The 27912-nt window shown below is 45.3% G+C and overlaps 1 protein-coding gene and 1 long non-coding RNA gene across 2 annotated transcripts; one reads left to right on the top strand and one right to left on the bottom strand.

Moving 5' to 3' along the window:
- Positions 1 to 2179: 2179 nt before the first annotated feature.
- On the top strand, positions 2180 to 3580 carry LOC146620763 (uncharacterized). The gene has a single exon (XM_085367063.1). The coding sequence runs from the start codon at positions 2180 to 2182 to the stop codon at positions 3578 to 3580; it is 1401 nt and encodes a 466-aa protein (XP_085223189.1).
- Positions 3581 to 7515: 3935 nt separating this feature from the next.
- On the bottom strand, positions 7516 to 8506 carry LOC146620762 (uncharacterized). The gene is made up of 4 exons (XR_014906639.1): positions 8425 to 8506; positions 7909 to 8310; positions 7705 to 7822; positions 7516 to 7573 (listed from the first exon to the last, which is right to left on the bottom strand). It is a non-coding gene; the product is annotated as an uncharacterized LOC146620762 (long non-coding RNA).
- Positions 8507 to 27912: the final 19406 nt, after the last annotated feature.

Raw genomic sequence — 27912 nt, 5'->3', positions numbered from 1 at the left:
TTAGAAAAACCCTGGATGAATCGCCGGTAGTACCCAGCAAAGCCCAAAAATGACCTTAACTCTTTAAGGTTGGTGGGGACGGGCCAACTCGTGAGGGCTTTGATCTTCTCTGCATCAGTCTCGACTCCACGCTCTGACACCACGTGGCCGAGATACTTAACAGAGGTTTGGAAAAATTTACACTTCTCGGGTGCTAATTTTAACCCAAACTCTTTCAACCGCAACAGGACCTTCTTCAGGCGTTGCTCGTGTTCTTCAAGAGATGATGAAAAGATGATGAGATCATCAATAAAGACAAGGACCTCCTTAAGATTCATCGGACCCATACACTGCTCCATGAGCCTTTGAAAAGTGGAGGGTGCGTTGGTGATCCCTTGGGGCATCCTATTGAATTCCCAAAATCCTAAGGGACATACGAAGGCTGTTTTCTGCTTGTCTGACTCTGACATTTCAATCTGATAATATCCCGACTTGAGATCCAGGACCGAGAACCATTTCGACCCTGCTAGAGCGGAAAAAGCTTCTTCCAGATTCGGGAGTGCATATGCGTCTTTGATGGTTTGGAGGTTGTTGAAATCTCCCAATTCTTTTGATCTTTGGGCTGAAGGAAGGACAATACTCGGTGTATAAATGCTCAATCAACAATCATTTATTTCCATACAATTCAACACAAAGAGCATTAAGACGTCCGGACGGGAGAAATGCTGCCAGAGGGTCAGGCACATTTTTCTCAACATGGTGGCGATTTTCACAGACTTTTATAGCTTCTGACAGCCCCCACCTAGTCATAAAAGCTACATCTTCACATGTTTTTCTACTTCTTAGCGAGACTGGCTCCTGACTTTGGCTCCCTGTCTTCCTGCAAAGGTGGGGGTATAGAATGTAGTTTATCTCTTGTGCCCTAGACTCAGAGTCTCCTTTCTCTTCATGATTCAGCAATAAAACATGTCAAGAACACAGTGTGAGACATTCACAGCCGATCAAGGATACAGAGTGATGCACATTTATCTAATAAACTAATATGTGAATATGTTCTGTTAACTCAAGAGTATAATGAGAACTAGACTACATACACAGCACACCATCTAAACTAAAGGATAATATATGTCCTACAGCTGTTAACATAATTCAACTACATTGACTAGGATCATAAAATAACATATGTTTTACTCATAATCTTCACAAGGTTTAACCTCCGGTAGTCAATGCACAAGCGAACTGAACCATCTTTCTTTTTGACTACTACGATTGGGGAAGCGAATGGTGATTCAGATTCCCGTATCATTCCCGCGTCGAGCAGTTCCTGCAGGTGCTTCCTCACGGCCTCCACATCGTGTGGATGTATTGGTCGGGGTCTGGACTTGAATGGGGTTTCATCACTAAGCTTGATGTGATGTTGCACCTTCTCTGTGTGTCCAAAATCCAATGCATGCTGCGAAAACACTTCAGGCATTGAATTTAGCAACTTTGTGACACGATTTCTCCATTCATCAGGTAAGTCATTTCCAAAGTTGAAACTGATTTCTTCAGGTTGAGAAGAATTTCCTGAGTGGTCTGAAGAGTTTGACATCTTCTCTGTCTGTTCTTTACATATGACTCTGGTCACGGCATTAATGTCGGCTAGCACACGGCCTGACAGGACAACAATGTCGTGATCGGTTTCATTTTTCACTACAACCGGCAGTTTACAAGGCCGCTTGGCTGGCAGGTTGACAAGACCAGTTAACACAAGCAAACCACTGGGTAAGGGAAAATCTGATGATGATTCGACAACTGCACATTTCTCATTAATGGAGTTGGGAATGTACACCGAAGCTTCTAAAACTGCTGTCTGCCCTGCCTCCACCACGGCTTGCTTTTTACCCGTTAACTTTGCACACCCAAGGCTGCAATTGCTAGCGGCTTTTCGACGTACTCCAAGGATTTTGAGGAGCGTTCTGAAACCATGGGGGACGGGCTGAAAGTTCGCACTGGACTCATGGAAGTCAGCATAAAGGGCATCTAAGGTATTTGTACCTATCAAGATCTGCTCTACATAGAACACGGAAGTGTTAGTGCAAGTAGTCCATTTCAGTAAAACGGAGCGAGTTTAAACAGTTGGCGTTCGAGAAACGGTAAATCTGTTAAATCCGACTGTTTTCTTCCAGTGTCGCTGCTTTCGGACTGACGAAATAAAGAAATGGTGAAAATATCTGTTCTGAAGGTGGAGAACCCATCGTGTCTCTGGGGTGCCATTTGGGGTCTCAGCGGCGATGTGGAGACTTCAGAACATTACAAAAAGCTACATTTTCAGATGAACCTCTTCTACCGCGACACCACGCAGGACGTGTGCACGCTAAAGCCTACGTCGTTGGAGGAAGGACGGGTGTATGTGGTGTACTGGGCAGTAAAGAAGTCGTGGTTTCGGGCCGTGGTGGAGTCGATCTTCGTGGACTCGGTTTCCTGTCAAGCTTGTTGCTTTCTGGTCGACCACGGAGAGAAAGTCGTCGTCCCCTCAGAGCAGATCCGGTTGGCAATGGAAAACTTCCTTCAGCTGCCTTTCTGGGTGCAAAAGTTCCACCTGGCGGGAATCAAACCAACAACCCTGCGAGTGTCTCTGCTTGAGGAGAAGGCAGAGCTCAAACCGTCAGCTCGGTGGGACAGCTCTGCCACGCTCTTCCTGCACAAGCTGCTGCAAGCATCGACCCTAAAGGAGGCCGTGCTGCTTGAACCTGAGTCAGACTCTACCCCTATCAAGCTTTACGTGACTGTTGGTGACATCAAGATCTGTGTGAATGACGACTTGGTGGCGAAGAGGTTTGCCTACTACAGCACAAAATCAGGCGACGGCCTGGAGGAGGGAGACCGACTTCCTGTGATGCTGTCCTACAGCATCTTAACCCAGAGCGTCTCCCCCAAGCCGACAGCACAAACCCAACCGCCTCCCGATCAGCAGAGTCTGGTTGAAGCTGGGGGGGCAGCTGATCGGCTTACAGCTCCTTCCCTGCTTCCTCAGATTGTACAACACAAGCTGGTGAAGGCTGGAGGTGAACATCGGTCAGTGGTCACAAAACAACAGCTGTCTCCAAACAGCCAGTCAGGGAGCGGCTCAGACGCAGCTGAGAGCAGCTCGTCAGACGACGCAGACTCGTCTCTGGCTGCAGCCCTCACAAAAAACCATCAGCTGTTCAGGTTTCTACAGTTTATGAAGCCGGGCAGCAGTTCCGAGCTGGCAGCTCCCCAGGAAGCTGAGGTGTTGCCTCTGATGAGTGAGAAACCAGGAGCTGAGAATCTTCAGAGCTGTCAGGCTGAATCTTTGGTGGATGAAGAGGCAAGCAGCTCCAGCACATCTGTCGCCTCGGCTCCAGCAGAGGAGACCCAGCGCAGTGAGAAGGACTGGGCCTGTGCACGCCTGTTGGAGTTGTTGAATCCACAGGCTCTGAACCCCGATCCTGACGCCCAAGACGCTGTGGTTTCTCCCCTCGACCCCTGCCGGAGTGGGATTCTGGTGCACGCTACCTTCCCAGCAGAGCCGTGGATCAGTGTGAATGACCCCGCCATCGCAGACACCCTCTGCTGGGTAAACAAGAATACGCCCTGAGTTTGTCATCAGGATCTTTAACATGCTAGGAAACGAGAGTTTAGTGACCTGAACATTCAGGTGTAATTGTAAATGTTGTGAAAGTGGTTTCGTTATTAACAACACAGCATCAGATTCAATTTCAAATTTGAAATGTTCTCAGAAATGGTTCAGAAATACAAATAAAGTTGTTGTTAATTTAAAAAAAAAAAAAAAAAAAAAGATCTGCTCTCGCACCTCGGCTCGCAGAGGGGGGATAACTAATGCTAGGGTATTAACACTAATATCCGAACCCACAAAGTTCTTGGGAAAGGTGATTGAGAGTTCCACATAACCTAGATAAGGGACAGATTGGCCGTTTGCACACTCTACGTCTAGGAGATCGCCCAACGGGTTTATAGGCAAGTCTGAGAGATGCTTCTCATAAAAACTCTGAGGCACGGTTGTCACTTGTGACCCTGTATCAAGAAGACAGTTCGTTTCTCTGCCAGCGATGTTGACAGTAGCAGAAGTTTTGGTTCCGACCAAACCCTTTGGGAGGTGTATAGACGGCGCTTTTGACTGAACTTCCTTTGAAAAGGCACGTTGTGGCTTGGGACGAGAATTGTCTCCGGCAGCCCCCACTTGTCCCACACTGGAGGCTGGGATTAGTTTAAAGGCGGCTCCTCACTGGCCCTAGTTGATGCTTCCCAACTAGATTGCCTTTCTTTCAGCTGTTTTCTCTTCGTGGCCACTAAGGATGGATTTGGTTCGTTTTCACATGATGAGGCAATATGACCGTCCTCACCACAGTGAAAGCAGTACCAAGGACGCGGCTTTGCGTTGGCTTTTGCAAAGTTCTGTGTGGTCGAAGCCTTCCTTTTCGTGGGGTAGACTTCGACTTTGGCATTAACTGTGTGTCACTTTGACTTTGAGTGCTTGGGCTGATTTTGCTTTTGGCTTTCTATTTTCCAACTGTTAAGTTGTGCACTCAAATCAGCAATTTGTTTCTTTAACACATCGAGGTCAGACTCACAGCTACTTGCTGTTTGTACATTTGACATGGCCCAGTGCTTTGGATTACTAGGGCCAGGTTTGCTCTGACCAAGATGTTGTCTCATACGACGGACTTTTGAGGCTTGCTTGTCCTCTTCCGTGCGTAGAAGCAAGAGTAGCTCAGAGAACAAAGGTGGGCTCTCTTTTCTTTGTCCTAGCTGGAGGTCACTGATGAGACTGTCCTCCCAACAGCCACGAAGAAATTGCTTTAACAATTGCTTGTCAAAATCCGACACATCGACACCTCCTCGTCGCATTGCTTTGGTCAAACAGACATGTAACCTTTGCAAATAGGCTGATGGTCTTTCTCCTTCATTCTGTAGTGTGTTCATGAATCGCGCATAGAGCTCGTCGCCATCTTCGACGGCTCCAAACGCAGAATCGAGTACTCTCAGGTACTCAGAGGGTCTAGCATTTGGACCTAAATGCTTAGTGGCGTCTGTGGCAGGCGACAGAAGACTGTCAAGTATCCTCTGTGTGCAGTTCAAGTCAGAAATGGCTGGATCACTCATGAGGACTTCAACACAGGCGTCGTAATCAGCTTCACTGTTAGGGCGGGGAATGCGCCCAGAGAAAGCTCTAATCCTACTCGGCATGGGCGAGTGTGAAGAAACTTCACTACTGCGCACCACATGTTCAACTACCACCCGCCGGACATTGGGCGGGTTAAGCTCAAGTGTGGGATGGAACTGGGTCGGTGAGTCAAGATCGATCAGGTTTTGATTTAAGATTGGAATCGAATCCGTAGACTGTGAGAAATCGGCAGCAGGTTGGCTGGGGGAATGGTCACCCTGTGCATGCAACCTTGTCTCGCCTCTGTTAACAGGGGGAGAAACTGTAGGCTGAGAGGATAGAGGGGGCGCGTTTAAGTTAGCTAGCCCCTCTTTGGGCATGTTTTCTAGCGAGTGGCCACTAAGATTGGCCATTTCAGACAGTTGTCTCATGTATGCTCTGGTGACATTCCTTGCATTTGCTGCATACACCTCAGTTAAACTCCTAATCTCAAACGTGACTTCAGGCTGAGCAGAACTTTGGATAGTCTGTGGCAAAAGGGGATTCAAAGTATCCATTGCACTGGCATGATTGAACTCAGCTATCATCTGCCTGTGAAATTCAGAATGCGGATCATCTATACGGATGTGGCGGCTAACTGAACCGTTTTTCCCCAGGTAAATAGCTACTTCTTCATCGAGGTTAGTAAGCCCTTTTATGATTACTGCGTTAGGGATTTTAATTGCCTCTTTAAGTACTACGTCCATTTTGTCAAACTCGGTTTTGATTGTTTCTTATCGTTGTAATACTTAATAAGATGAGTCTCATGCAGTTTCACAATAACTCCTGGCTGGCTCGCCAACTGTAACACTCATGTGCGTGTTTCGAATACTCCCAGATCAAAAACGGCACGTCACCCAAATTTGACACCAAAGAGCTCAATGATTTGGACCAGTAGGTTCGGCTACGTACAGGAGAGGCGAACTGAATGAGACTCAGACAACCGCGAGTTTTGAAAAGTTACCGGAGTTGTATTTTTCTTTTCATTTAGAAACAACAGAACATTATGATAAACATACAAAACATTTACAAATTAAATTATTCCCTTTCGGTACCAGTACTCTCTCAATGATACCTTTTGGCAAAATCACAGTAATCACTCGATGAGAAAGAAATCTTACCTGGGTGCACCCTTTCTAGAAGTACAGTTCACATCCAACAATGAACCACAATTTCAATCATCAGCATATAAATGTTAACACTTACTTGCATTTTCACAGATTTCATTACAATTAGCAACAGTTAATCAGCTGGAGGGTTATTTCCAACCGCTCACACTCACTTTTGTTCACATTTATGGAATGTACAGAGTCCGTGAACCCAAGTCCTTATAACAACCCACCCGCGAGTCCAGAGGGATGTATGTGAAGAAGGGGGACTACTAGTACAAAATGGCGTGATGTGTTTCTGTTTTGTTGCATCTGGCCTACCACACTCTGATGTGCAGGACAGAACAAAGTCAATTGGTCCTTCAACGCCATCAATTTCAGGATCCGTTGGAATGCACCAGGAAGATACAAACCAAAGAAACAAAAAAACTAAACCAAACAACAAAAAAACTTGACCTGTCAACGACAGTGTCATGGGACATATTAAGTTCCTCATAAAATCACAATTCACACATTCGCTTCAACTACTGGGTTTCAGTAAATTGAACAAAGTTTCCTACAGAACATTCCTAAACAATTATCATTAAACACTGGAAAATTTTACTTGCAAGGCATTCATGAAACACCGATAAATAATGAACAAGTAAAATACTTTGCTCACCGATCTCAGAATTAGAAAGACGGAGCAGCGCGAGATGGCGCACGACCGATGAAATGGCGTCGTCTCTAACTCCCGACTAGTGATGGGCAGATGAAGCCCCATGAAGCACTGAAGCTTTTCATCCAATTGGTTCACCCCAACGCGAAGCTTCATGAAGCTTCATTTGCTCTAGCAGGACACCTACTGGACGTAAAAATAATAGCTGGCATGAATTTGAAGAGTGTGGCATTTTGCACACAGCCTGTAAATGTCAACAACAAAAGGAGTGTGTAAAACATGTATATTGTAGTGATGGCAGTATACTGTGTATATTTATAGTGGCAGTATGGGAAATGATTATTTGGAAATGCTTGAAATGGAAATGATCATTTACTGTGAGGTGAGGTGTGGTTGGGGTGTGGACAGTGGTTGTGCTTTTGTAACGTTGAGGTATGGACAGCTACACACTGAGGCTTTGAGCCTCAGTCCTGCCTGTTCACATTTTATTCTGTAAAAACTAAATTTTCACTGCTTTTATGACCTTTTTAGTGGGGAGAACATAGCTAGGATTTAATGATTTAACAAATCTTTTGAATCCTTTGTCCTCCACAATGCTAAATGGCTGGGAGTCCTCAATCACCATGCTGACCAGGTCTTCATCTATTTGAGATTGTTCTCCTGAGGAAAGACAATAAAGATAAAGCACAAATATAAATATCACACACGTAACTTATAACAGTTGTATAATATTGTTATATCATTTAGTAACATTACTGCATGCTATATTATCATGGCATTTGATGGCTCACCTGGTCTTGCTCCACAATCGGTGTCCCCCTTATTCTCATGCAAAGCTCTGTAGTGCCTAAGCATGGATGAGGTGTTGTTGTTATATCCCAGCTCCCTGGCACATAGAAAACACTTCACCTTGTACAAAAGTCAAGACAGCTCAACATAAATTGTATTGCACCATCAGTATCACGAAAATACATCTTCTGTAGAAATTTACATACCTTGTTGGGAGGAATAAGATCAAAATGTTCCCACACAGGGGAGGACATCCTCCTCTTCTTAGCTGGCTCTATTCTCTCCTGACTTTCTCTCCTCACTCTCATAAACCTCCAAACGGTCTCCAAACTCTCACTAACCGCAACTCTCCATCAAACACCCACATTGTGAATGAAGTCTGAGGGGTTTATATCGCTGTCATATCTCGCGGCAAAGTTCGAACCACTTCATGAACCAGTCACGTGGTACAGCCGGGCAGCGAGGCTTCGGACGTCATCATTTTCAGCTCCTCCCATAAATGAAGCAAGCCTCGATACGCGCTTCGCGGAAACGCCCCCTCCATTACTCGACACACGCTCCGAAGCCTCGATACAGAACGTCCCATCACTACTCCCGACCTTTCTCGACTAAGCAATGTAAAAAGAACCAGCTAATTACTCGTCTTAGCAATATACAAACAATAAAATAGTTTTAGTAAACGGTGAATGCTAACTCTCCGCTTATATTACTCTTTTTCATACCTTGTCTCAATAATTCGCCGTGTCTCGTTTCCTCACTAGCTTGCTCATGGAAGGTTTGCTAGCGAAAAAGAGAGAAGAGAAAAATCTGTGTCCTCCTAGGCAGGGGCGGCAGGCGGAGCCTGTACCACGTTTCAGCAGCTCATTGGCCTAGAGTAACACGTGTCTAAACCAGAACAGTTAACTCCTTAACTGCTGCACCTATGGTTTATTCATTATAAATGAAGTGTGCTGCTTAGATTAATGATTCTTTTCTCATTCTGGCATATTTTATCTAAGCCATACTCAAATGTGGGTTACATACACAACACGGGGCGGTTCAATTACAAACACAAGTCTAACTTAAGTTTCACACTGTTTTTTGTTAGAAAACAATCACATTGTTACATGCTTAATTTACACAAAATGTCAGAAATCTGCACTGTCGTGAACATAAATTTAATCTGTTTTTTCATGATTTGTTGGATTAACCCACTGAGGTCTGAAATCAACCGGTCTTTTTTTTACTCCTTTAGAGTTTACGTTTGTATTTCACCCTCAAATTGTTTCATTTTATTTTTTCCCCCTTGCCTTCTTTGGTATCATTCTTTTCAGCAAGCAACTTAATTTAGTTGTTTTTTCACTGACATACTGCATTAGTATTACTGATCTGAAATCACACAAAGAACTTAAAATCCTGGTAGTATTTTTTTTTTATTGTACAAAAACACACAGACATGTTGAGTAATTTTTTATAACTTGAAATGCAAATATAAATTGTACATTTTGTAATAATATACAACTATTTATCTAAAAATGCAACCAATACATCTGCCGGGTTTTTTTTAATTTTATTTTGTACAACAACTTAAAAATATTACTAAAACTAAAATGAGAGAACAATCAGGTGTCACAAATTATGTGTGCCAGTAAAAAAAAATGTTTTCCCACCAAAAGACAGAGGAGAACACCACAAAGATAAACCAGCAGGCTTGACAACAGGAGATGTATCACTCCACTGGTTTTCTACTTAGTGAGAGTGTTTACATTGCAAATGTGCCTTTGTGACATTCATTAGTGCCCTCACTGACACACAAAACAAAACGACTACACAAGACAACACAACACACTAATTATGTAGCCGCTAAACTGGTGGACCTAAATCTTCACCACCACGTCTGTATACATACAAGCAGAAAGGGGAGTGAGTGGGTCAGCGCTCAGAGCACAGAAATTTAGCTGGCTTCAAACACACCATTTATTTTCAGGATAAAACACGGTCAGAACCCCAAATACAAGCTAAAATCCCCGTATACAATAAAAATAGTGTTTACAACCCGCTAAAAACCCGGCCGGCAGGAATGATTAAATGTAACCGGTTTCTGCTTCATCCCGCTGCAACAGTTCGGCCCAAACAGACTCCTCGACTCTGCGTTGTGTTGTGTTTTTAAAAAGACAAGGAGTCTCTGATCGATCGTTGCCACTTTATTTCCTGAATGGAAACAACGGTGTTGTATCAGTGCAAATGGCTCGCCACACACCACTCCGCACAGCACACTACGGCAGAGCATCCATTAGCATTCCGCTTTAGCATACAGTTTCACACATTAATAAACAAATGAAAAGTACATAAAACTGGTGTTGGACATGTGTCCACTAAGCACTTATTACACTCGGTGCTCATCAGCTAATCAAACATGTTTTATGTGTCTGTACTACTTGGCTATATCGTGTGCGGAACAATACAACTCACCTCTCGTATGGCTACGGCAGACTGGCAGCGATTACTGCAGCCAGCCTCACCTAACCAGCCACACCGAGAGGGGGGGCGCTGTTTCCCCATTGCACTGATATTTGTGGCAAGTGGAATAATACCATATAAACACTGTTACATTCCCCCCTGCTGAATTCCACTTGCACACTCAAATAAACAAACACCACAAAAAAAAAAAAAACCTCAAAAAAAACCAGGTACACCACAGTCACCATAACACAAACAGAGGACAAAAACCCAATAATCCTCAAAAAAAAGAACAAGATAAAAAAAAATCCAATAGCTAATCCATAGCTATCAACATGTGATAAATCTGTTCAGTAATACCAGGTCGTACAGTCACAAAGAAAATTCAGTCAGAGGACTATCCCCAAAGGAAGTAGAAGAAGAAGTTGGCCAGACCCCTTCCAAAAAAAAGAACAAAATATGCCAGTTACATATTTCATCACATCACAACTGTACGCCACTCTGACACAGAAAAATCAACGACAAATGATCAGTTTCAATTCTAAAGATCAAAGTCCCACTTCCACAACAATAGAATCAACTCACAGTTATCAACAATATTTACACTTTAACAGGTCTCTGATGCATCATTTCAATCAACCTGGAAACAGGCTTAAGTAACCGTCCCACTCTCGATCTAGCACGGGTCCCCACCACCCTGCTAACATCAATCGGGTCTGCGTTGGGCAGAACAACTGTGGTTAAGACATGACCCTCAGTAGCAGCTTCATTGTCCTGGTCACCGTCAGTAATGGCTGCCAACTCCAAAACAGAGGAGGCTGCAACTGGGGCCACAGACATAAGCAGGTCAGAATGTTGAACACCAGAGGTGGCATCCACCTGCTCCTCAGTGTCAACAGGGGGAACACTGGTACAGGCAAGCTCTTGATCCACCATGCTGCCTTCTGGTTGAGTAACCCCTGTCATCAGCGAGCCGCTGGACACTGCAGACGGTAAGTCAGACACCCAAGCTCTCGTCCTGTATTCAGCCGTGCCCACTGATGAGTTGCAGACAGCTTCTCCGTCGCATCCAATCATCAGCGAGCCAGACTCAGAAAGCTCATCTCCATCATCCTGAACTGAAGCACCACTGAGAGGGAGGAAGTTCACTGGCATTATCAGGTTGCGATGCACAACTTTCACTTGCCCTGTGGAATCATCCATCAGCTTAAAGGTGTGACTCTCTTCATTTTTGTCAAAAACTGTATAGACAACACTCTCCCAGCGATCAGCAAGTTTTCTTTTGCCACGTCCCTTTTTGTTGGCCAAAAGGACGCGATCACCAATCTCTACTGGGGCTCCCCGCACTTTCCGGTTGTAGAGGTCCGTGTGACGCTTCAAATTTTTGCGTGCCACCTCCTGCGCCAAATCCATGGCTTCTTTGAGGTCCCTCCTCAATGTCTGGACATATCGATCATAGTTCATGATGTCTTGGTGCTCAATAACAGAGCCAAAGATCACATCGATCGGCAGTCTTGGCACTCTGCCAAACATCAGCAGAAATGGCGCATAGCCAGTTGTCTCATGGACTGTGCAGTTATAGGCGAATGTGAGAGCTCTCAGTGCCTCAGGCCACCTTTGCTTGGCTCTTGGGGGTAATGCACGAATCATGTTGCCCAAGGTACGGTTCATCCTCTCGCAGGAGCCGTTTCCCATCGGATGGTATGGGGTCGTGTGAGACTTCTGGACACCTGCCACATTCAATAGCTCGGCAATGAGCACACTCTCAAAATTAGCTCCTTGATCCGAGTGAAGGCGTTTCGGAAAGCCGTAGATGCAGAAGTAGTTATGCCAGAGTTGGTGTGCCACCGCCTTGGCAGACTGATTGGGGCATAGGAAGGCCTGAGCCATCTTAGTAAAGTGGTCTGTGACCACAAGCACATCCACGGATTTGTTCGCTGAATCCTCCGCAGACCAAAAATCTATGCAGACCAGTTCAAGGGGCTCTGATGTTCTGATATTCTCCAAAGGTGCTCTCGCCTCTGGCTCAGGCGACTTGCTAACAACACACCTTCTGCAGCACCGTACATACTCTGACACATGCTTGGCCATACCAGGCCAGTAGAATCTATGCCTGGCCAGATAAAGTGTTCTTTGTTGTCCCTGGTGACCGGCTTCATCATGGACGCCTTTCAGTACAGCGAGCCGCAAGGTTGGCGGAACAACATACAGATGAGTCTTTGTCTTTGAGACGGGATTCTTGGAGACTCGATACAGCACACCATCCCTCACAGTTAACTTGTCCCAAGCCCTTAGAAATCTCTTCGTATCAACCGGTTCACTTGCCCGCTCCCTCCTCGAGGGTCTCCGTCCCCTTTCCACATAGGAGATCACTCTGCACAGCACATCATCACGCCGCTGGTGTCCCACTAGGTCATCATGCGAGAAGGGTTCAGAGTCAGACTGGTTTGGCGTAAGTACAGTCTGAGAGCATTGGGGCAAAAGGAGAGCATGTGGCCACACCCTGGACTCATGTTCACTATGGGCCTGGAAGACAGCTCCCACCTCAGAAGATGTCAGCATTCCTGTCTGTGCAACAGCCGTGCACTGCGAAACAACAGGCTGGTCATTGCTTGAGGCCTTATCAGCTGAGTGAACAGTCCATCTGAAGGCCTCCTGAACCCCACCAGTGGCAACTGCCTCTGCCTCTGCCAGAAGTTCATTATATGGAACCCTTATCAACCGGTGGGAGGCCCTGGGGTGCACGAAGGGCTCCCTGCTCAGCGCGTCAGCCACCACATTTTTAGGACCAGGAATGTACTTTATGTCAAACTGAAAAGGCGCTAGCTTTGCGATCCACCTCTGTTCACATGCATCCAGTCTTGGCTTAGAAAGTATGTAGGTGAGAGGGTTATTATCCGTCCATACGGTAAACTGATGACCCCTCAACCAGTGATGGAACTTGTCGCACACCGCCCACTTCAATGCAAAGAACTCCAGCCTATGCGCTGGGTACTTGGACTGTGCATGATTGAGTGTCTTACTGGCAAAGGCGATCGGTCTTGATGTAGAAGCTCCAGAAGGAACTTGCGACAACACGGCACCAAGGCCACTGCTGGAGGCATCAACAGAGAGCAAAAAGGGCTCCTCAAAATTAGGATGGGCCAGGAGCACTCGATCCAACAAGGCCTGCTTCAGCTCATTGAAAGCTGCCCTGCATTCATCCGTCCAGTCCTCCTCACACAGCTTTTTACGCACCAGCCGGTGCTTTCGCCGTGAACCACGAGGGCCTTTATCCCCAGATGTCAGCCGAAACAGAGGTTTTGCGATGGATGAGCAGTTCTCAATAAATTGTTGGTAGAACATTACCATCCCCAAAAATGAGCGGACCTTCTGTTGGGATGGGACACTCAAACCCGCTTCCATAAGGTCTGCCTCTGCAAGGGATGTAATGGATGCTATTTTGTCAGGGTCTGACTGTATCCCATCAGCATTTACAATGTGCCCCAGGAATTTCACAGACTGTCTCAGGAAATGGCACTTCTTTGGAGCCAACTTAAGGTTGTGAACCTGGAGTCTCTGGAACACCATATGCAAACGCTCCAGTGCCAATTCTTCTGTCGGGGCAAAAACCAGAACATCGTCAAGATAACACAGCACACTGAGGAAGTTCTGATCCCCAAAAATGCCTAGCATCATCCTCATGAAGGTGGCCGGACTATTGCACAGTCCTTGTGGCATACGATTATATTCGTACAACCCAAATGGAGACGTAAATGCCGTGTACTTACGGTCCTCTTCATGCACCTCCACATTATAATAACCCGAAGTCAAGTCCATTGTGGAGAACAATCCGTTCCCTCCCAAAGCAGCCAGTGCGTCAGCCGGATGTGGGAGTGGGTGAGCATCTTTGACAGTTCTAGCATTAAGCCAGCGAAAGTCGTTACAGATTCTCAACTCACCGGACTTCTTCCAAACTAACACCAGGGGTGATGCAAACTCACTGCAAGACTTCCGAATTATTTCCCGTTCCTCCATGTCATTCAGAGCCTGTCTTAGTTTTTCATAATGAGTCGGTGGCACACGTCGGCATGGCAACCGGAATGGCTTGTCGTCCACAACTCGAATTCGATGTAGGCAGCCGTTAGCCTTGCCACAATCCAGCTTGTCTCTCGAGAAGATAGACTCAAACTGGGCTATAAGGCCAACCAGTTTTTCTTTGCCAGCCGGCGAAACTGCACATGAATCAATGTCGATATCAGACAGCCCCAGATTTTGCAGCACTGCATGTAAGGGGCTACAACCACTTGTCACCTCCTGTGAGGGTGAATCATCTGGCAGAGTGGAAACATCAGTGACTAGACTCTGCTCATCATGGCACCAAGCTGAGCCAGTAGACTGTTGCATGTTCTGTTGCAAGTAGGAGCCAGTGGGGCTGAAGTTCTCCACTGCTGCACAGGGGGACACGTGAGCCAACTTCATGTTCCGTTTCAGTGTTATCGGCTTGTCAAAGGGGTTCAGCACTTTCACAGGGAGCCACCCATCACTGTTTAGATGCGCTACAGTTCTCCCAACCATAACTGACCTCGGTCCAGACCTTGACCCGGTGGGCTCTACAACGACAGCACTGCCCACTGCCCCGTTATCCATTAGCTCCAGCCTGCCCCAAACAAGGTGTTCTGTCAAGGGCTCTAATGTTACAGCTCTCTTTAGCTTGACAGTTCCGATCTTATCACCAACATGCCCTGGGGCCACCACTCCTGACATTGAACTCAGCAGATTTTTATTAATCTGTTCCCCCGCACTCAGGGTCTTGCTGCATTCCTCTCCTAAATGTCCCTCTTCCCTCAGGCGATTACTCAGATACCTCATTAGGTTGCTGCCCAAAATGAGGTCCTCACTCTGCCCTGCAATCACCAACATTGGCACAACAACTTTACAGCCATATATCTCCACCGTAATGTCACACACACCTGATGGAACAGTCCTCGAACCACCACAGCCAATCAGGACGACATCCGTGGGTTGCAAGGTGGGGGTCTGCAGCACTGCATGATGTAATAGTTGGGGCATCATATTGGTGCTGAGGGTGCAGGCCATAGAGCCACTGTCAAGCATGGCTTTAACAGACACTTTGCCACCCAGGGTCACATTTTCATAGAACAGCTCATCATGCTGTTTTAGTCTGTGTGTGTTCTGAAGAACGGGTCTCCGGCCAAGCTGGCGCTCCTCACAAACAGTGTGTAATACAGATTCTAAATCATCAAAATCATCCTCTTTGGGGGCGATTTCAGGCCTAACACTTGCCCCCTCCACATGTAGGCCATCTAGTTTCCCAGCTGCTGGGTGGCTGAGTCAGGCCCCCTCACTCTGACAGACACGGCCCTGGGGCATTGAGCCCGTGTGTGGTCGCCAGCATGGCAGATGAAACATAGCTGATGGGCTCTACAGTGGTGATACGTAGAGTGTTCAGTGTCACCACAAATCACGCAAGGCACAATTTTGTGTGTTTGGTTACGGGGGACCCTTACATCATCCTTAGCAGGCAGCTTTGCTTGTCGAGGCTGTCCCTCCAGGACTTTCTCCAACAGGGCTATCACATGATCAAGACGATCAGTAGGTGGTTTTGCATGAAGGCCAGGAAGTGATGCTGAGGGAGAGGTTGGTGATGGTGTAATACACTTACTGTTGCCTGTCGCCTGCTGCACATTAGGACTCACCTCCTGTTGCTGAAAACTCAAGGCACTGACTGCACTAAACTGAGGGGTGCACTTCCGGTCCTTGCCATGCTCCAGCAATTTCTCGTGCACATCAGCAACCGTCCACTGCTGCAGGGGCTTGCACTTGAAAATAAGAGACAGTTCTGAGTCTGGACAGTAGCGGATAAACATAGCAGTCAGCTCTTTTGTCAGATATGCAAAGGACTTATTTTGTCTCTTCAGACAGTCTTCAGTCACCTCCATGGCTCTGTTCAACCTGAGCCAGTAATCAAACGGTGTTTCACCTGAGTTGGGTAGTGTTGCATAAAAATCAGCTAAAGGCATGCTTGAACAGGCAGTGTCACTGAAGTGCTGCTTTAAGATCTCAAAAATGGGCTCTGGGCCCCTCTCAAGACACACAGATGGCTTACTACGTATGCCCACCTTGACTATTTCTCGTGCCCTCCCCAGCAGTTTACTCAGCACATCATCAGCTTGTTCAGCAACTGGTACCCCTCTTCTCTTAAAAAAAGTCATCATCATTTCCTCCCATTCCTGAACACTGCATGAATCACAGCCATCCCCTCTAAAACACACAGGTTCTTTAACATCAGACTTTACAATCACATTCAATAGTGAGGGTTCAGATAACACATTATTGGCAGACCCAACAACACTGTTTCCCACTCCAGAGCCCAACCGAGATTCAAGACAAGAGGCAATGCTTTCCCCAATAGAAAACCCAATTTGCGTTGCAATCTCTGCATAAAGGTCCTCTTTTGTGGGACTGGTTTCTGATCCAGCATTTTGTAGATTATCACAGTTCCCATCAATAGGGTTTTCATTTAACTCAGCAAGGACAGGCTTAGGTGTGGAGGAAACTGGGGCTGTCAGCAACCTTGATCTGCCTCTGCCAAATGAATGCAGAGGGGTAAAACCAACTGCCCCCCTTCCCCTGCCAAAACTGGGAAAATCTGCCATGGCTCAATGTGTCCCTCCCTTTTTTTTTTCTATTTAACTCTCCAAAAAAAGAAACACAGAGAGCCCCGCCCCGATGTCTCTAAAGAACGCAGAAAATGGCGGGACTAAGAAAAGCCAGTCTCCCGCGACTTTTCCACCTTCCAGGAAGTAGACGGCCCCCGTTGCGGTCGCAGGATTGCAGGAGCTGGGGTCACGGCACCAGTGTAACCGGTTTCTGCTTCATCCCGCTGCAACAGTTCGGCCCAAACAGACTCCTCGACTCTGCGTTGTGTTGTGTTTTTAAAAAGACAAGGAGTCTCTGATCGATCGTTGCCACTTTATTTCCTGAATGGAAACAACGGTGTTGTATCAGTGCAAATGGCTCGCCACACACCACTCCGCACAGCACACTACGGCAGAGCATCCATTAGCATTCCGCTTTAGCATACAGTTTCACACATTAATAAACAAATGAAAAGTACATAAAACTGGTGTTGGACATGTGTCCACTAAGCACTTATTACACTCGGTGCTCATCAGCTAATCAAACATGTTTTATGTGTCTGTACTACTTGGCTATATCGTGTGCGGAACAATACAACTCACCTCTCGTATGGCTACGGCAGACTGGCAGCGATTACTGCAGCCAGCCTCACCTAACCAGCCACACCGAGAGGGGGGGCGCTGTTTCCCCATTGCACTGATATTTGTGGCAAGTGGAATAATACCATATAAACACTGTTACATAAACACTAAAAACACAAAGCTAAATGAATGTTTTTCCCTATGCTAAAAACTCCCCCCCCCAAATTCTCCTGAGCTGAAAGAGACAGGAGAGGAACTCCTCTTCCGGGATGGGGAATCTCGCCAGCAGAAGACCAGGGAGGAGGCTCCTATCTCCACCTGACTGTGCGCGATCGTGCAGTCCAGCCACTCTCCACACCCGCGCACGGCCTCCCTCGTAGCTCCGCCCTGAAACAACAGACACGGGCCAGCAACGTTGTCGGCGCAGCCGCTGTTACCCTTCCCCGGCAAAGCTACGCCTAGCGCCCAACAGTGGGAAAGCGATACTCACAGATGCAGGCAGAGGCGTACCCCTGCCCTACTGTGGATTTCACGCGTCGCCTCCCACGGTCGCTATTCTGTCCGTCGGGACTGGATCGCCGGGTTATGCTGGCCGATCGCCGAATGTCTCGTGGCGCCCCACAGTCAGGCCGGAGGTCCTTCTTTTCATATGCTGGCTTGCACACGTTTTGTTTCCAGCTCTTCACTTTTCGTGTGTCTCTCTTTCAGTCTTTGCGCTCACTATCTCCCTTAAGTCAGTTTGGCGGCTGATAGGCCACCTCGGGGAACGCCCCCACCTCACAGGTGCCTACAATTGTCCGCTTAATCCACAGTGGAATAAAAAAAAGCATATTGTTCAATCAACACTAAACACACACTATAAATATGGGGATAAAATCATGCAATAGGAATATCAATAAACAAACATGCAATATCACTATTACAATAAAATCATGCAAATAAAATCGACACTATGTACCAACACAGTCTGATCCAAAACAAAATATAAAAACACAATTTTCCACTGTGTGACAAGTATACACGCCACACTAAACGTCACAAATCTCCCACATCTAAAAACTCTCTCTCTCACTCGCTCGCTCTGTCTCGCTGCCATTACTGTCACTCCCAAAACTTTCCCCTCTTCCTAAACAACCAAATACCACATGTTGATTTTTTTTTTTTAATTGGTTGACCAATCACCAATCACTTCAAATCCTGTCTCCCCCCCACCCTGGACCCCCACCAATTCGCATACCGCCAGAACAGGAGCACAGAGGATGCAGTCTGCATCGCACTGCACTCTGTCCTCTCACACCTGGACAACAACAACACCTACGCCAGAATGCTGTTTATAGACTTCAGTTCAGCATTCAATACAATCCACCCCTCACAACTCATCAGGAAACTGACAGACCTGGGCATCAGTTCCCTCATCTGCAAATGGTTAATGGACTTCCTGACCAACCGCCCCCAACATGTCCGGCTGGATAACCGATGCTCATCTACAATCACAATGAACACCGGTGTACCACAAGGCTGTGTGATGAGCCCTTTCCTCTACTCCCTCTTCACCCACGACTGCAGACCTGCCGATGGTTCCAACACCATCATTAAGTTTGCAGATGACACCACGGTGATTGGCCTCATCAGTGACAACGATGAGGCCGCCTACAGGGAGGAGGTGGATCGTCTGGCTGAGTGGTGGGACAGGAACAACCTGCTGCTTAACACCGAGAAGACCAAGGAGCTCATCGTGGACTACAGGAGGAATGCTGACCCACATCCACCCATCCACATTAAGGGGACAGCTGTGGAGCGTGTGAGCAGCTTCAAGTTCCTGGGAGTCCACATCTCCGAGGATCTCATCTGGACAACCAACTGCTCCAAGCTGGTCAAGAAGGCTCACCAGCGCCTCTTCTTCTTGTGGACTCTGAGGAAGAACCACCTGTCCTCAGACTTCTATCGCTGCACCATCCTGACCAACTGTATAACAGTTTGGTACAGGAACTGCTCTGCCTCAGACTGGAAGGCGTTGCAGAGGGTTGTGAAAACTGCCGGAGCACCACTTCCTGCCATAAAAGACATCTACAGGAAGCGGTGTCTGAAAAGGGCTGGGAAAATCATCAAAAACCCCAGTCACCCATCACAGGGACTCTTCACCCTCCTGCCCTCTGGGAGGCGCTACAGGAGCCTCCGGACTAAGACCACCAGGTACCGGAACAGCTTCTTCCCCACAGCTGTCAGACTCCTGAACTCTGCCTCCTGACATCTGACCCACGTTAACACATGGACTGGACATACACACACCCACAATGGACAACTGTACCCTCATACACACAATAATAACATGGACTGAACCACCACTCACACAGCTTTTATTTTCAAACACAACAAAGTGTAACAGCCAACATACTGGACACTGTTCTGCTGAACAACAAACAATTATATTGCCATCACTGTTATAATCTTACAATGAAACAAAGTCTCAGATTTAATTATTCTTAATTAGAATATTATTAATTATTATTAATTATTATTAATTATTCTGAAAATAAGTTGCAGTATCTCATTTAAACAACACATTTGTTTTTCATTCCAACACAGGAGCTGGAATGTTGTAATATTTTAAGGATGCTTGTTTCCAGTCCAGGCATTACTGCCTGAATGACTATCATGGATCGAGGTGATCCAAATGTAAGTGCAAAAGAAAGTCTTTAACTTCCCTTAAGTACAGTGGCAGTGGATGTGGGTTGGAGATGCAATGAGCTTGAACCTGCAGGCGACCATCTTCACTGACCACACCATCTGTGACGGAGGACTCATCTCTCCTGGTGTCCTGCAAGCAAACAATCATATTTTTTGGAACATGAACTTAATTGCTTTCTTAAAACATTTTTTCTGCATTTGGTATAAAACAGACTCCAATTTAGACAATCTCAGGCCCCCTCCCCAACGGAGAGGTGACATTGAATGTCCCAATTGTCAGTCTGGATAGCCCTGACCACCACCCAACACACAATAATGTCATGAAAGCATCATTTTAAAAAGGGCTATGCGAACATGGCCAATAACTTTTATTCTAATGATGTGTAAAATGATTTGGGCACAAAACAAATTTTGCTGTTAGAAAATTTGCAGACTATATACAGTGTAGACCCTCTAAACTAAGTTTGGGGGATGTGATCTTTCAAAGATTTCAGACCAAACTGTTGTTGTTTGTTTACTTACACAGCATGTCTTGTAGAAATAACTGGAGTCACCAGCAACAGCATAGTGCAGTCTTATCTCAAGTCTAATAACAGAAGACAGGAAAAGATCAGTGAAGAAACAACTTCCCCAAACCAAAGCACAAATAAAAAAATAAGTAAAACAGGCTGATCTAAAGTATGATTAAAGTTCAGCCTGATTAATATAAATGTTACTGACAGTTGCTAATATATTGGAAAACCAAAATACTTACTGATGTCTTTCTGTCCAACAACAGGAGTGCTGGTCCCGAGCCTCAAAGACAGTAAGAAGCAAGCAGAGGGAGAAAAAACAGAAAATTTTTTAGAAGCTGATTTGATCCTTAATGGCTGTGTAATCACTATAACTTACAACACAGAAGGTCCATGTAGACCCCATACAACCAAATTAGACTAACACATATAGTATTAAAAACACCATCTACTACTGTGTCTGAATGTGTAGTATTGGCACTGTCAGTTTATGCCTGAAGAGATATGTGTTTAAGAAAAGACCACCTAATTTAAATATAATCATTACATGCTTGTTAAAAGTTAACTTCCAATATATAAAGTTTCTAATAAGCAAAATGACCAGATCTAACATATGGCAGGGTTTATATGTAAGTATAATGTTTCTTATGATTCAACTGTGGAATTTAACTTGATTATTTAGAAGGACAACCTATATTACTTTATTCTCAAGTACAAAGCCAACCTAGACTTTAACCATTTAACAGGCCACTAATCTGGATTATAGCTTTCACCACAAAACTTGTTTTTAAACACATTTTTTTAACAAAATAAATACTATTGTTATTGTTATTATTATTTAAAATGTAATTAAACAGAAAAGTCGTTAAATATAAAAGCAGTTTGCTTATGTTGTTAAAGAAAGGCTAGATTTGACATTAATAGATGCCACAGATGTTCAAAAGCTGCCACAAAGCATTAAAAAATTGCAAATATGTAATCTGAAAATAACCTGAAAATATCTTTAGAGTTTATTTTGTGACCCAGAAAAAGTAGCCATTGCCACATTTGAGTTTTGGATTAAATGCATTCTGGGATATTTAGCTGTACCAAGTCCACACAAGTCACCACCGATACATGCTCCATAAAACCGGAGGAGCAAAAACACATCCCGGAATTTTTCTCGTTCTCTGCTTCATGTGTACTTTCAATTGGAACAGTACTTGGTCTCCATATCACAAGTCCACAAGTAGCATACACAGGCTCCAACCCGTTCTGATTCACAAAATAAACTTTTAAGATATTTCAGGTGAGAATGTAGCTGTGCAATGCTCAAATATCTACTTAATTTATCAAAATATCACATATTTGCAAAAGTGCTTCGATGTTTTTAGAGAGCTCTGTTATCCACCAGTGCGATAGCTGATCGGGAGGTCAAGGCTCGATAGAGCCAACGAGCACAGCTAACTCCTGGCATATCGTTTTCAACCCCCTGCTATGTTTTGCTACTCAGGATAAACATACACACATATATATATATCCGTCATGGTTTGTACACGTGGAGGCTCAGTTCGCCCTTCGCGGCATCTCAGCTGACGACACGAAGTATCACCATGTGGTGGCCTCGCTCGACCCGCTGGCCACCCGTCGCGCGATGGCGCTCCTCTGGGACCCACCCGCCCAAGGGAAATACGCCTCCCTCAAAGAGCTGCTTCTTCGGCGCTATGCCCTCTCCGACGCTGAACGAGCCGAAAAGCTCCTCAACCTGTCAGGCTTGGGTGGCGGTACCGCGCTCGAGCTCATGGAGAACATGCTATAGTTGCTCGGGCAGGATGACGGTGGTTTCCTCTTCGCCCACCATTTCCTCCGCCAACTACCGGCCGCCGTGAGAGCTGTCCTCGCGAACTCTCCGCTTCTGCCTGCGAAGGATTATCGCTCCCCGGTTGAAGAAGCGGATTGCATTCTCCTGGCTAGCCGCACTTTCGACGTTCACGCCCTGGCTACGGACACGCCGGCGGCACCTTCCACGCCTCCACCTGCCTCCCCCGGAGCATCCGCCCCCTTGCTGATGGCAGGGATTGCTACACGCCGGCACCGTGGAAAGAGCATCTGTTTCTACCATCAGCGTTTTGGCGACAGTGCGCGTCGCTGCCTGCCGCCTTGCACTTTCACAGCCCAGGGAAACGGACCCGCCAGAGTTTCCATCGCTGTCTGTCCCTAATTTCTCTAGCACGGTAACGAAGCATGGGGTTGAGCATTATATTCCCACGGTCGGGCCCCCGGTGTGCGCGTGTGCGCGCCGCCTCGACCCCGCGAAACTGTCTGTTGCTCGGGAAGAGTTTGCAGCCATGGAGCGCCTTGGCATTGTACAGCGTTCGAACAGTGCATGGGCCTCTCCGCTTCACATGGTGCCCAAATCGGACGGTCGGTGGCAGTCATGCGGAGATTTCCGCCGTTTAAATAATGCCACGGAGAATGACCGTTACCTCATCCCCCACATTCAGGATTTTTCTGCCAATCTCGCCGGAACGTTGATTTTTTCTGAAATTGACTTGGTGCGGGGGTATCACCAGGTTCCCGTGCGCGCCGAAGACGTTCCTAAAACCGCTGTCATTACCCCCTTCGGCTTGTTCGAGTTTTTGTGCATGCCATTTGGCCTGAAAGGTACCGCTCAGACCTTTCAGCGGCTGATGGACTCCGTTTTGCATGGGCTGCCGTTCGTTTTTGTTTATCTAGACGATATATTGGTGGCCAGCTGCTCAGCGAGCCAGCACGAGTCCCATCTGCGCCAGGTTTTCCAGCGTTTGGCAGTGCACAGCCTGATCATCAACCCTTCCAAGTGCCAGTTTGGGTTGCCTGTTCTGGATTTCCTCGGGCACCGCATTTCCGCTGAAGGTGTGGTTCCGTTGCCCGACAGAGTCCAGGCCGTTTCGGCTTTCCCGCGTCCCACGTCGGTTAAAGCGTTGCAGGAGTTCTTGGGGATGATAAATTTTTACAACCGCTTTCTCCCCAGAGCTGCCCACTTGCTACAGCTACTCTATGCTGCCTTAAAAGGTAAAACAGCCAATGATCCGGTTGACTGGCTGCCGGAACGCGTCCGTGCGTTTTCCGCAGCAAAGTCTGCGCTGGCTGACGCCGCCCTGCTGGCCCACCCGCTTCCGTCGGCGGAGATTGCGTTGACCACCGACTCAAATAAATTTAGTTGATCAGCGTTTATACATCAAAAGTACTGGTAACTTACTTAAATTGAGTTCTAATAACAAATTGATTAAAAATTGAGTTCAGCCTACTTAATATTTTTAATTAAACACAATATTAAATACGATATTTTACAGCAGGGATGGGTATCGAAACCCGGTTCTTGCACCATTAAACCTAATGTCTGAGTAAAGGACCAACCAATCACACAACTGGCTCCGCCCTGTCTCTCTTGATTGACAGACAAAGTCATTCTGCTGAAAAGTCGCATTATGAAATAAATAGACAAAACGGGAATTTTGAAGTAAAGACTGACTTTGAAAAAAGGGCATTTTGGAATAAAAACGGCTGGAAATAAATAAAATGCCTCAGCAATAATCTCTGTTATTGGGAAAAATAATGACCATGAAATAATATTTCAAATTAATAAGTAAATTTATATAGCAGAATGCTATATATTTCACAATAATGAGCATTTTTTTCAAAATGTCTTCCATTATTTCACAATTTCATTCTCACATTACATATCTGTGTCTTATTTATTCAATTGTTATTTATTTCATCATGACCTATTTATTTATTTAATTTTGAACACTTTGGAGTTCCATACAGGGCAACTTGCAATACTTGCAAAGTAGATATTTCATTTAAGGGAGGAAAAACTACGAATATGAAAAAGCATTTGCTCACAAAACACGCGACGACCTTAAATGAATGTCATGTTTTTGATTCCGCTCCGGACAAGTGAATCTCAACCCAGCAGCAGCGGTAACATTTGCACGTCCTCTCCCGTTAATGTGGCAGGTAAATAATCAACTAACAGTGCATATTATGTTAGCGCGATCTGCCTTATTACAAAACCTGCCATTACTGTGCATTGAGGTGACCATGATGAGAGAGACAGACAGAGTCTGGCTCAGATGCTGGCAGTTCTCGCTGCAGTCTACCGGTAGTGTCTCCTTTCAGGCCAGGATAGACGAATGTCACCGAGCAGTGACTCAGTTTATGGTAAAAGGCTTGCACCTATTTGCCACAGCAGATGCCCCCGATTTACGATAAGTGAATGTGTTTAATTGTAGGCAGGGACATTACTGGATATTCTTGTGGAATTGCTACAGAATAATTTATGTTATACTTTGTTATTGCTGCAGAAGAATATTTATTTTATTATTTTACATTTACATTTTTTTTCGTGGGGACCCTGTGACCCATTGATTTCTTAAGATCTCACTGTTGGGTTTGTAAGGCAATGTTACTCCTAAATTTCTATCTTGTTTAAAGAGAAGATATAAAACAAAGTTCTAAGCTAATCGACCTTAGTGTTCTCCTTTTTAAAAAATAAGAATCGATAAGAGAATCAATAAAGTATTATATCGTTAAACAGAATCGAAAATGAAATCGGAATCGTGAAAATCTTTTCAATACCCATCCCTACCAGTCAGCCTCCACTCCGTGTACTTTAAATCTTATCACTCCCATTTTCCCCTGAAGACACTGAATGGATGGGTGGATGGATGGACAGCATAATTGTTTATATGAAATTTGCAGTGTTTTTTTGGTATTAGTGTAATATTGCAGCTAGCTTGTCTATCTTGAGATCTGTTCTATAGCAAATGCAAGAAAAAATGTTTTAAGAAAGCAAATAAGTTGGTATTCTAAAGAATATGATTGTTTTCTTGCAGGATGCCAGGAGGTGGTGTGGTCACCTGCAGGTTCAAGGTCATTGTATTCCGAACCCAGATCCACTGGGTTGTGACAAAGGAAAGTTGCAACAATGCTAAAGACTTTCTTCAGGCCATTGCATTTGGATTCGGACAGTAATGCCAGGACTGGAAGCAAACCATCCTTAAAATAAACAACATTTCAAGCTTCTGTGTTTGAATGCAAAACAAATGTGTTGTTTGAGCTAAAGACCCCACTTGTGGCTCAATGATAAATTAATTTGTGGCAGGGAGGTGTGGTCATTGGCTCCACTGCAGAGGAGGGGTGGTGCATCGGGCTTGAGGGGCAGTGTCAGAGAGGCTGAGGTCCAGGTGGAGGGAATTAGCCTGATGAACTCTGCCCTGCCATTATAATCCAATGGCATTGCATGAGGGTACTGATAAAACTCTGGAGCGAATAATGGCCTGATTTTATTGGTCTTGCATCTGAGCGGATGTGCGCCGACGGTGCGCGTACTGCCTGGATTGTCAGCTGGTTTACCAGCCAGCCATCCCAAAAGTACCTTTTCATGAGAAAATTTGCTCCAGGCACAGGAACATCAACAGTGCCTGCACAACAGAGGGGCTAGACTCAAGCAATTTTCACTAGGATACAAAGTGCTTCCAGCCAAAAGTGACTCACCAAGTTGCAAGGGCCAAATTCCACAATTCCCGCCTCCTTCCATTGTGATAACCATCTCACACAGGCCCAGAGAGCGGCTGTTGCTGCAGGGTTTTGCAGACGTAATCTCCCCCCTGCCCGGCTGTACGACTCTCATAGGGCACCATTAGAAAAAAATTACAGCCTTGAAAAAAAACATGTAAACCTTTCAATTCATTGGTCTGAAGTTATAGAGGCGTTAATGCACAAAAGGAGACCAGACATACCAATATAAGCTGAAAAAAGCTGCCTTGGACCCCTCAAAAGCAGGACTATTCTCACCCCCACAAAGACATTTTTTGAGAACCTAGCCAATATGTTTTTATTGAATTGAAAGAAAATGGTTACCATTTTCTCTCTTAACCCTTGTCCACTCTATGATGCCCTCACATTTTTCCCCAGCTGCACTTTCAATGGCTGAAAGACTAGAACACACTGAATATTTACAATTTTCCCTTTTTAGATCCATGATCCATGGAGTGCTTAGATCCATGAGCACTCTGGTCAACTTTGTTGTTTTAAAGTGCTATATAAATAAAGTTGAATTGGATTGGAGTGGATGAGATGAGCCTTCACTGAGCAGGCTGATCAAAACAGAGGCCAGGACTCAGTGATCCTCACTGCACTTGGAAACAGAATCAAATACAACTTGACCAAGAAATGAAGTCACTAAGAAGAACACGTGTTTCACTTCAATTTTATTATTTATCGCGCAACATAAAACAATATTGTGGGTTGGTTTTTTATTCTTTTTTTCTTTTTTAACCACATACACTATGTATTCACATAATACACCATACAGCTACAAAGAGAGAGAGAGACTGAACAAAAACACTTTTTTTTCCTTTTTTTTTTTTTTTTTACATACTGCATCCTTGACATGAAAAATAAAGAACCAAGAACAATCCTCAAACTTAACGGAATGTAGCTGCCAGTTGTGTTGGTTCACTTTCTTTTTCTTTCTTTTCCTTTTATTTAATTTTATGGGTCAGGGTCCAAGTCTCTATCCCAAATTTCAAGTGTTCGTTAAATTAGGACTGTGGGCCATACACAGTTAGATGCAAATCTATGTGTGTCAAAAACTATACAAAATTTAGAAGAAAGAGAGGGAGTGAGTAAAGGAAGTGCATCACTTGGGAGAGGAACAGGGAGGCAGTACGCAATTTTTTTTTTTTTTGTGTCGTTCAAATATCTTAGCATTCAGTTAACATGAACATGTACAACATACTCAAAAGATCATTTGAATAGCCTCTGGTACTTGCACAGTACCAAATGTAAAACCCAGCTAACAGTCTTCATATAATATGATTCTATATCTCGTCCTATTTTAAATGAATTCAAGTACAGTATGGAATGAAGATTAATAGAGAATGTAATCAACAGTTTGAGTGCACCACCTGCCCTCAAAAAGAGATGTAAATTTGTAGCGTTGTAACAAAAGACTTTTCATAAAGTCAGCACCAGGGCAGCTTCCCTTCCTGTGAAACTGCTTTAATCAAAAGTATAGTTCTCTTGACATTCGAAGAGCTCAGAAAAATATTTGTGGTAATTATTTATCCCTCGCTTTTTTTTCCTTTTTTGTATTTTTTTTAACACAGTGAATTTTTAAGGTATAGCATCATAGCACCGACTGAACCGACTCACCCCCCCAGGATCTCAGTACTTGTCCGCTTGGGAGGTGGTGCCTCTCATGAGAACCATCCACCAAAGTTATGAAGCATTTAGAAATGTACAAAGTCACCAAGATATCATATGCACCATATCCTCAGCACCCTTTTGTTGTTTCGGTAATTGTTTGTGTTGTGTGTGT

This window comes from Diplotaxodon limnothrissa, linkage group LG12, assembly GCF_057381915.1.
Source record: "Diplotaxodon limnothrissa isolate DT_005_m linkage group LG12, D_limnothrissa_male_GT1.1, whole genome shotgun sequence".
Classification (NCBI taxonomy): domain Eukaryota; kingdom Metazoa; phylum Chordata; class Actinopteri; order Cichliformes; family Cichlidae; genus Diplotaxodon; species Diplotaxodon limnothrissa.
This window is presented reverse-complemented; position numbering and strand designations above follow the sequence as displayed.

Coding starts and splice junctions, on each gene's coding strand:
- LOC146620763 (XM_085367063.1), top strand. CDS start 2,180: ATGGTGAAAATATCTGTTCTGAAGGTGGAGAACCCATCGTGTCTCTGG.